The sequence below is a fragment of the Cucurbita pepo genome, chromosome 2, assembly GCF_057944985.1.
Source record: "Cucurbita pepo subsp. pepo isolate OVF chromosome 2, ASM5794498v1, whole genome shotgun sequence".
Lineage (NCBI taxonomy): Eukaryota > Viridiplantae > Streptophyta > Magnoliopsida > Cucurbitales > Cucurbitaceae > Cucurbita > Cucurbita pepo.
This window is the reverse complement of record NC_141799.1, coordinates 8,479,959-8,490,838: the sequence shown is the minus strand read 5'-3', so window position 1 is coordinate 8,490,838 and position 10,880 is coordinate 8,479,959. Positions and strand designations below refer to the sequence as shown.

General features: G+C 33.7%; 1 protein-coding gene across 1 annotated transcript; it reads left to right on the top strand.

Moving 5' to 3' along the window:
• The first annotated feature begins 389 nt into the window (after nucleotides 1–389).
• Nucleotides 390–3,181, top strand: LOC147793577 (uncharacterized). The gene is made up of 2 exons (XM_087121139.1): nucleotides 390–2,018; nucleotides 2,918–3,181. The coding sequence occupies exons 1-2, from the start codon at nucleotides 945–947 to the stop codon at nucleotides 3,179–3,181; spliced, it is 1,338 nt and encodes a 445-aa protein (XP_086977265.1). The 5' UTR covers nucleotides 390–944.
• Nucleotides 3,182–10,880: the final 7,699 nt, after the last annotated feature.

Sequence of the window (10,880 nt, the reverse complement as noted above, 5' to 3'; positions counted from 1 at the left end):
GTTACTCACATAGTTTTTATTATTATTATATTATTATATTTATAATAAATTTTGAATTTCATTTGACCGTTACTCACATAACTTTTTATTATTATTATATTATATTACTATTATATTAAAATTTTGAAATAAATGAATTCAGAATTTTTTTTTATTTATTTACTTTTAATCTCCACCTTCCATTATTCCTAACACAATCCAATGGTCAATATTCAATCCTACATTTTGCCACTTTTCTCCTCTATATAAACTCATCTTCCCCACATTTTAAAATACACAACTTACATACATTCTCTAATCCTCATTTGTTCAAAGTCTCCATTGTTTGTTGCTCTCTCCAAGCTTACAAGTTTATTTCTTTTCATCTTATTCTTGAGAGGGATTATTTTTGTATTGTGAGGATTAGTTGTGAGTATCCCAAATTGTAAATCTACTCTTTGAGAGAGTTGTGGTGTGTTATTATCAAACTCAAATACTTGTATCGGTTTGATCCTGCGCCGTGGAAAGGATTGAGTTTGCTCTTGAACTCGTAAAAAGAGCGGTGTAGTGGTTTGGCTCAGATCCGTGGAAAGAGTCGAGAAAGTTCTTTATTCAAATTCCCAAGAGGCGCTTGGGGAGTGGAGTAGGTCGAGTTTGACCGAACCACTATAAAACTACGGTGTCATTTTCTCTAACTCTTTCCTATTTAATCTCAAAATTATTATTGTGATTTATTTCATGTTCTACTTGATTATTGTTTTGACTTGAATTACTTTGTTATAGTAATTATCATCTTCTACTTATTTGTAAAAAGTTTCATCATTAGAAAAATTAATCACACTTAAACACTTTTATCGTTAAAACCCTATTCACCCCCCCTCTAGGGTTGCCATATCGATCCAACAATTGGTATCAGAGCAGGTTGCTCCCATAGATTTTTTATCTAAACTTTATTGTTCGAGCTTATGACAAACCTACGTGTTAAAAATGGTTTTAGTGAAGGGCAATCAACTTCTAGGCCACCTTATTTTGATGGAACAAATTATACATGTTGGAAAGCTAGAATGAAAATTTATTTGCAATCCGTTGATTATCAATTGTGGTTAAATGTTAGTAATGGTCCTTACATTCCAATAAAAATTGTTAATAATATTGAGGTGCCTAAATTAGAAAATGAATTTGATGAGCATGATATGAAAAAATGTTATTTGAATGCTAGTGCTATCAATTGTCTGTATTGTGCTTTAAGTAATGATGAATTTAATAGAGTATGTATGTGTTCTTCGGCATATGAAATTTGGAAAACTCTTGAAGTAACTCATGAGGGAACCAATCAAGTTAAAGAAACAAAAATTAGCATATTAGTTCATAATTATGAACTATTTAAAATCGAGGAAAATGAACCTATTGGTGATATGTTTACTAGATTTACTAATATTTTAAATGCTTTGAAAAATCTTGGAAAAGTATATTCTACTTCCGAAAATGTAAGAAAAATTCTTAGGTCTCTGCCTAAAAGTTGGGAGGCAAAAGTGACGGCGATTCAAGAAGCAAAGGATCTCACAAAGCTTCCTTTGGATGAACTCGTTGGTTCTCTCATGACACATGAGATTACCATGAACGGGCACATGGAAGAAGAATCCAAAAAGAAGAAAAGTATAGCCCTAAAGTCCATCAAAGTTGACTCTGAAGATGAGGACGTCCTTGATGAAGATGATGTCGCCTACTTCACACGTAAGTATAAAAATTTTATTAAAAGGAAGAAACAATTCAAGAAACATTTCACAAATCAAAAAGAGTCAAAAGGTGAAAAGAGAAAAAACGATGAGGTAATATGTTATGAATGTAAAAAGCCGGGTCATATAAGAACGGATTGTCCTCTCCTCAAATCATCTAAGAAATCCAAGAAGAAAGCAATGAAGGCTACTTGGGATGATAGTGATGAAAGTGCAAGTGGAAGTGATGAAGAAGTAGCAAATTTTTGCTTCATGGCTCATAGTGACAAAGAGGATGAACAAGAAGATGAACAAGAAGATGAGGTAACTCTTGAATCTCTTTCTTATCATGAATTATTTAAACTTGTTGATGAGATAACAATTGATTTAGAAAAACTTAGTTCAAAAGACTTCAATTATTGAAAATAAGTCTTTGCTAAATGAAATTTCTTGCTTAAAAGAGAAGGATCATAATATTGTTAAAATTGATGTACCTTGTGAAAAGCATGTATTTGATTGTGATGAGAAAAATGCATTAATTGATAAAGTCAAGTCTCTTGAGCATGATTGTTGTGAAAAAGATAAATTAATTAAATTGCTCAAAGAAAATGAATCAAATAATTTGCAAGAACTTGGTAGGGCTAAGGAGTCTATTAAAATGTTAACGATAGGTGCTCAAAAATTAGATAAAATACTTGAAGGAGGTAAGTCATATGGTGATAAAAGAGGATTAGGCTATATTGATGAATGTTCTACACCTTCAAGTTCTAAAACAATATTTGTTAAAGCATCCCCTATCTTGTCTAAATCTAACAGTAAATTTGTATCTAAGTATGATAAATCTAGATTTGTGCCTATATGTCATTATTGTGGTGTTGAAGGTCATATTAGACCGAAGTGCTTTAAATTGAAAAATTCTCAAAACATTCCTTTAGGAAGAAAAGTTTCTCAAAATACAAAATTTAACAATGTTTTAGAAAATAATTTTTCGAATAAAAATAGAATACACAAATTTAGTCCAAGAAATAAATTATTGCATAATGTTGTTTGTTTTTCATGTGGTAAGTTTGGACATAAAGATTATTCTTGTTACTTATCCAAATACAATGTCTTTAATATGAATGCAAATATGAAATGGATTCCTAAATTTGTGAACACTAACTTTCTAGGACCCAAACAAGTATGGGTACCAAAATGTCAATTTTGAATATCTTTGTTTTTAGGTTTGTTTGAAAGCCTCCAAGAAAAATAAGTGGTACTTGGATAGTGGTTGCTCAAGACATATGACGGGTACTCCATCCAAGTTTGTGAATCTTTCCAAGAAGGATGGTGGCTTAGTAACTTTTGGTGATAACAAGAAGTGTAAAATAATTGGTAAGGGTACTATAGGTAATGACTCTTGTACTCTCATTGAAAATGTATTGTTAGTTGATGGTTTAAAGCATGACTTACTTACCATTAGTCAATTATGTGATAAAAGGTTTTAGAGTTGTATTTGACAAGAATAATTGCATAATTGAAAATGCTAGTGATAGAAAAGTTTTGTTTGTAGGAAATAGAGATGATAACGTGTATACTATTGATTTGAATGATTGTCCTACAAATGATAAATGTCTTTCGGTTTTGCTTGATAACTCTTGGCTATGGCATAGAAGACTAGGACATGCTAGTATGTACTTGATTTCAAATATTTCAAAAAATTCATTAGTCAGAGGTCTTCCTCAACTTAAATTTGAAAAAGATAAAATTTGTGACGCTTGTCAAATGGGTAAGCAAACTAAGTCTTCTTTCAAATCTAAAAATATGATTTCTACTATTAGACCTCTTCAACTACTCCATATGGACTTATGTGGCCCTTCTAAAATAGCTAGTTAGGGAGGAAATTATTATGCTTTTGTGATAGTGGATGATTTTTCAAGATTTACTTGGGTTTTGATGATAAAACATAAGAATGATGTTTTGAAAAGATTTGCTAGTTTTGTAAAAAGAGTTCAAAATGAAAAAGGATTTTTAATTACTAAAATTAGGAGTGACCATGGAGGAGAATTTGATAGTGTTTCCTTTGAAAAATTTTGTGAAGATAATGGTCTTTCTCATGACTTCTCCTCTGCGAGGACTCCTCAACAAAACGGTGTGGTTGAAAGGAAAAATCGTACTTTACAAGAATTTGCTAGATCAATGTTAAATGAGTATGATTTACCTAAATATTTTTGGGCGGAAGCCGTTAATACCGCTTGTTATATTTTAAATAGAGTTTTAATTAGACCTTCATTAAATAAAACTCCTTATGAACTTTGGCATAACAAAATTCCGAATGTTGGGTATTTCAAAGTTTTTGGTTGTAAATGTTTTATTTTGAACAACAAAGAAAAGCTTGGAAAGTTTGATTAAAAAACGGATATTGGTATTTTTCTTTGCTATTCATCTACTAGTAAAGCTTATAGAATTTTCAATAAGAGAACCCTAGTTATTGAAGAATCTATGCATGTGGTATTTGATGAATCTTGCAATAATATGTCTAATGAGTCTATTTGTAGTGATGATTTAGAAAGAAATTTTGGAGATTTACTCGTTAGTGACAACGGCAAAGAAATGGTTACGAGTAAAGAAGAGGTGAGCTTAAAGGAAGAAGGTTGTTCATCAATGCCAAAAGAATGGAGGTATGCCTTGTCTCATCCCAAGGACTTGATTCTTGGTGATCTCAAACAAGGTGTGAAAACTCGCTCTTCTATTAATTTATTTAATAATCTTGCTTTTGTTTCTCAAATTGAACCAAAAAGTCTTAAGGATGCCGAAAATGATGAGTTTTGGATTTTAGCCATGCAAGAAGAGCTAAATCAATTTGAAAGGAACAAAGTTTGGGAATTAGTCCCTAGGCCATCTAATACTTCTATTATTGGAACCAAATGGGTTTTTAGAAATAAAATGGATGAAAATGGGAATATCATTAGAAATAAAGCTAGGCTTGTAGCTCAAGGTTATTGTCAAGAGGAAGACATAGATTATGAAGAAACTTTTGCACCCGTTGCTAGATTAGAAGCTATTAGAATGTTACTTGCTTTTGCTTCTTACAAAAATTTTGTATTATATCAAATGGATGTGAAAAGTGCATTTTTGAATGGTTATATTATGGAGGAAGTTTATGTAGAACAACCTCCTGGATTTGAAAATGTAGAATTTCCTCATCATGTCTATAAGTTGAAAAAGGCTCTTTATGGCTTAAAACAAGCTCTAAGAGCTTGGTATGATAGACTTAGTAATTTTCTTATCGGGAATGATTTTAAAATGGGCAAACTCGACACTACACTCTTTATTAAGATTAAAGAAAACGATATGCTATTAGTGCAAATATATGTGGATGATATCATATTTGGTTCTACTAATCCTTCTTTATGTGAAGAATTTGCTAAATGTATGCATAGTGAGTTTGAGATCAGTATGATGGGAGAACTTAGTTTCTTTCTTAGACTTCAAATCAAACAACTCAAGGATGGTATCTTCATCAATCAAGAGAAATACACTAAAGATTTGCTCAAAAGATTCAAGTTCAATGGAGATATGATTGCAAGAACTCCCATGAGCACATCCACTAAGCTTGACAAGGATGAAAAAGGTAAAAGTGTGGATATTAAAACTTATCGAGGTATGATTGGATCTTTACTTTACTTGTCCGCTAGTAGACCCGATATTATGTTTAGTGTGTGTCTTTGTGCTAGATTTCAATCTTCTCCTAAGGAATCTCATTTACATGCGGTTAAGAGAATATTTAAATATTTGCTTGGAACTATTGATTTAGGATTGTGGTATCCTAGAAATGTTGAATTTAAATTGGTAGGATATTCTGATGCGGATTTTGCCGGAAGCTTACTTGATCGTAAAAGTACTAGTAGAACTTGTCAATTTCTTGGTAGTTCCTTAGTTTCTTGGTTTAGTAAAAAGCAAAATTCGGTTGCCTTATCTACTACCGAAGCGGAATATATTGCGGTTGCTAGTTGTTGTGCTCAAATTCTTTGGATGAAACAAACTCTTTGTGATTTTGGATTAAAGTTTCATAGTGTGCCTATATTTTGTGATAATACAAGTGCTATTAATTTAACTAAAAATCCTATTCATCATTCTAGAACTAAACATATTGACATTAGACATCATTTTATTAGAGAGCATGTGCAAAATGGACATATTATTCTTGATTTTGTAAACTCTAATAATCAACTAGCCGATATTTTCACCAAGCCATTGAATGAAGAAAATTTTTGCAAAAATAGGCTTGAGCTTGGTATTATTAGTTGTGATATATCTTGAATTTTATAATTTTTGAATGCATGTTTTTAGGGGGAGCTATTATATCATTCTTAAATGTATTCTCTTTCGATTGTTGTTTTTGATGATTACAAAGGGGGAGAAAATTAAGAAAAATATGCTCTAAGTTTGTTGTTTTATTATTTATGAATCATTTACTTGTTTGATGTTTCATAATTTCTTGAGGCATTAATATAGGGGGAGAATATGCTTGAGTAAAATTTATGATAATATATTAGCATGTATTGGTATTATTACATGGATGGTGTATTACCTTGGTTTTTATGAATTTTTCTTGAAATGGTTTGTCATCATCGAAAAGGGGAGATTGTTGGCTTTTTGGCCTTGATCTCACTTTATTTAATTTCAATCAATTAATTGATGTTTTGATGATAACAAACCTACTTTTTAATTATTAACTATTTTCAGTATTTTGAACTGTCTACAATATAAGGTCGGGAATAATAATTTCAACGACTTTTCAATTACTCAAATCAGAGCTAAAACGAAGAAATTACAGTCGAGACAACATACCCGATGTGATGATGTGGCAGCAAAATCAAAATGATGGACAAATCAAAATATATCAAAGTATGACATTTATGATTTTGGGAGAGTAACAAATGGTGGAGTTTTTCTTATTACAATATTTTTAAATAAAGTTATTTTTACAAAATATAAATTTAAATCTAACCGTTACTCACATCGATTTTTATTATTACAATATTATATTATTATATTATTATATTTTAAAATTTTGGTGGTTACTCACATAGTTTTTATTATTATTATATTATTATATTTATAATAAATTTTGAATTTCATTTGACCGTTACTCACATAACTTTTTATTATTATTATATTATATTGCTATTATATTAAAATTTTGAAATAAATGAATTCAGAATTTTTTTTTATTTATTTACTTTTAATCTCCACCTTCCATTATTCCTAACACAATCCAATGGTCAATATTCAATCCTACATTTTGCCACTTTTCTCCTCTATATAAACTCATCTTCCCCACATTTTAAAATACACAACTTACATACATTCTCTAATCCTCATTTGTTCAAAGTCTCCATTGTTTGTTGCTCTCTCCAAGCTTACAAGTTTATTTCTTTTCATCTTATTCTTGAGAGGGATTATTTTTGTATTGTGAGGAAATAGTTGTGAGTATCCCAAATTGTAAATCTAGTCTTTGAGAGAGTTGTGGTGTGTTATTATCAAACTCAAATACTTGTATCGGTTTGATCCTGCGCCGTGGAAAGAATTGAGTTTGCTCTTGAACTCGTAAAAAGAGCGGTGTAGCAGTTTGGCTCAGATCCGTGGAAAGAGTCGAGAAAGTTCTTTATTCAAATTCCCAAGAGGCGCTTGGGGAGTGGAGTAGGTCGAGTTTGACCGAACCACTATAAAACTACGGTGTTATTTTCTCTAACTCTTTCCTATTTAATCTCAAAATTATTATTGTGATTTATTTCATGTTCTACTTGATTATTGTTTTGACTTGAATTACTTTGTTATAGTAATTATCATCTTCTACTTATTTGTAAAAAGTTTCATCATTAGAAAAATTAATCACACTTAAACACTTTTATCGTTAAAACCCTATTCACCCCCCCTCTAGGGTTGTCATACCGATCCAACATCTTTCAGTAAATAGGGGAAGGAAGGCAGTATCGTATTCCAGTCAGGTGTATAATAGAAAGAAGCTAGGGTTACGGAGCAGGATCAAGAAGAAATAGAGTAGAGTCAGTCAAAGGGTTCCGGTTCAGTCCAATTAATGTAATGGTGAGTGTCTTAAACCCTACTATCCTCTTTCAGTTGATCTTTGTCTTTCATTTGGTTGTTCAGTCTCATTAAGCCTCAAATACCGGTAAAGTAAGGAGAATTTATAAGGAGTTCAAGAAAAGAGAGTGCTTTACTTCCTTCAATCAGTAGTACAATAGAACAGAAAGAAAGAAAGACCTATTTACCCCGAGGGCAAAGAATAGAGATGCAGAAAGAAGAAGGTCCACAGTTAGAGGTTAAGTAAGCAGTTTACAAGAGGAAGATGCCAATAGAATAAAGAAAGGGTGCGCAGAAAGAAGGTCTGCAGTTAGAGGTTGGTCAGGAGAGGAAATGGAATGAAATCAAAACCTTTACCCAAGAATAGAGATGCAGAAAGAAGGTCCGTAGCAAAGACTCCACAAATGAAAGAAAGAAGAAGAGAGAATTGAATGAGACTTCCCCCAGTAATGCTTTTTGAGAGAGAGGAATGAAGTGCGAGACCGGAAGGGAGAGGAACGAAGCAACGAGACTCGTAGATAGCGAGAGGTGAACAAGAACTTCCTGAGAATAACAAACAAAACAGATGGTAATAAGAAAGAAGGGAGGAGAGGTGCAGCGGCGAAGAGCAACCCAGACAGACCGTAAAGTAAAGGATAGAAGAGAAGATTAACCTATTTACAGAGGAAAAGAGGTGAAAGAGATAGAGTGTTTCGGCTTTCCTTGGTTACAGTTAAAGAATAAGGAACCATAACTGAAGGTAATAGAAATAGAGTATAAGGAGTTGAGGATTTACTTACTTCCGGTTAAAGATAATAATTGATTAATAAGGAGTCTTTGTCTTGGCTCTCATCTGTTCTTTCATGCATTTCCTTCCGGGGATCATTAATAAGGAGAAAGAGTCAAATAGGAGCCTTCGGAGTCTCTCCCTTCAAACAAAGACTGTAAAGAAAGGTTATTGTCTCACCCAATCCCATGAATATTTACTACTCCACTGTCAAGAAAGGGAATATTGTATAAGGCTGCTTCTTCTTTGAATGAATATTTACTCGACAAAGTCTGAAAGATAGATAATTAATCTTTTGAAGAGTTGGGCAAGAGTTAAAGAGAGTAATATCGGTTAAAGAGTGAAATATAGTATCAAGAGGTTAAAGAGTTAAATCAAGTATCAAGAGTGAAAGAAAGTAATATCGGTTCAATCAAGTAATAGAATAGAGGTGAAGGAAGAAGCCACTTTACGAGGTTCCGGGGAAGGCAGGTTAATCAGCAAATCTTCTTGCATTTGTTTCGTCTTAGTTAGTTTACTGTGAAAGAAGAAATAGGGTCAATCAGGAGAAAGAGTTTACAAGCAAGAGAGGAAATGAAATCCTCAGCAACAAGCAGCAGCTTTACCTAGTGTAAGATAGAATATAAATAGGCTCACAGGTTCAGTAGTTAGTTAAAGAGTTTCCCTTACTGTTACAGAATAAATAATAATAATAGGGGCAGGCAATGGAATTGTGAAACCGATAGGTGAATGAGCCAAGCAAGCAGTCACACAAGGCAAGGAACCAACAGGCCGGGGACATGAGAGTTTCTGTTCATCCTGCCTATTTCCCTTGTTAAAGAGTGTAAGAAAGCAATATCGGTTAAATCAAGTAATATCGGTGAAAGAGTAAAAGAAAGTAATATCGGTTAAGATTGGTCTATAGTGTGAAATCAAGTAATATCGGTGAAAGAGTGAAATATAGAATATCCAATGGAATTGTAGAGGGGCAGGATAATGAAGAGTGAAAGAAGGAAAAGGGTGTCGGGAGAGGAGCGGATCATCCATCCAGCCTATAGAGGGAGAGGAGTGAAACAGCTCGACCGGTAGGGAGAGGAGTGAAACAGCTCGACCGGTAGGGAGAGGAGTGAGATTCGTAAAGTCTCATTAATAAGGAGTAGTGTCTTGACAAGGGAGAGGCAATTCATTAGCGGCTTTACCTAGTGTTTGAATAAATAGGTTACGGAGTTCAGGGACAGACAAGTGATTGAGTTCTGTTCTACAACTCTTAAGGTCTTAGTTTACATTACAGTTCAAGAAAGGAGAGGAGCGGAGCAATGCAATGAGACCACAAGGAATAGAAGACTGACTTTTCTTAGTGCTAGCTTGACCTTGTGAAGAAAGAGTGTTTGATTGAAGGGAATGAGGGAATCAAAGCCTATTTACCGGGTTCAATCAGTTAAAGGTTTAAGGTTGAGTCGAATCTTTCGTTTCGTCTTGACTTCCGGTGAAGGGGCGAAGCCCTGAGACCCGTAGGGTGAAGAGGCGAAGACACGAGAACGAGAAGAAGAGAGGCAATGGAATTGTGAGACCGACAGGCGAAGGAGTTTACTCTCATTAATAAGTAGCTCAACTGGAAAGGACAGGGGCAGGCAATGGAATTGTTTAACCGACAGGTGATTCAGCGAAGCAGGAGAAGGAGTCTTTCAACAATTTCTCATCCATACAGCCTATCTATTAACCTCGCTCGTTCAGTAGTTCAGGCTAATTGTTGTTTCGTCTCCCTTCTTTCTTTCTTTCACAGTAAAGGATACGTTATTGAGCTGCAAGGAATTTACTCTCTAAACACAGTAAGTAAAGGGGTTACGGTTCAGGTTCTTCTTCTATCTAGCTTTACCTCCTGAAATAAAGGTCATATCGGTTTTGTCTTGCTTCAGTCTTGGCAGCTAATGATTCGCCTCTCCCTGATTTGACGGGGTAAATAGGTTCAAGTTAAGTAGCTCTCGGTTCAGGTTCCTTCTTTATCATACATGAATTTACTCTCTTGTAAAGGTTCTTCAATCAAATAGCTTTACCTTGTGAAAGAGCTCAAGAAGGGACAAGTTTAGGAAATGGAATTGTGAAACCGAGTTTACGAGGTGAAGGAAATGAAATTGTGAGACCGATAGGGGCAGGCAATGGAATTGTGAAACCGATAGGTTCATGAGTTCACTCTCATTCATCTTTAGTTTCGTCTTGACTTCCTGTTCCGGATTGAATGAATTGACTCGATTGGAAAGTGATAGTAATATCAGTGAAGGGGAAGGGTCGAAGACGCTCGACGAGAAAAGGGAGGAGAGGGTTTCTCTTTGATAAAGTAAAGGTTACGGAGCGAA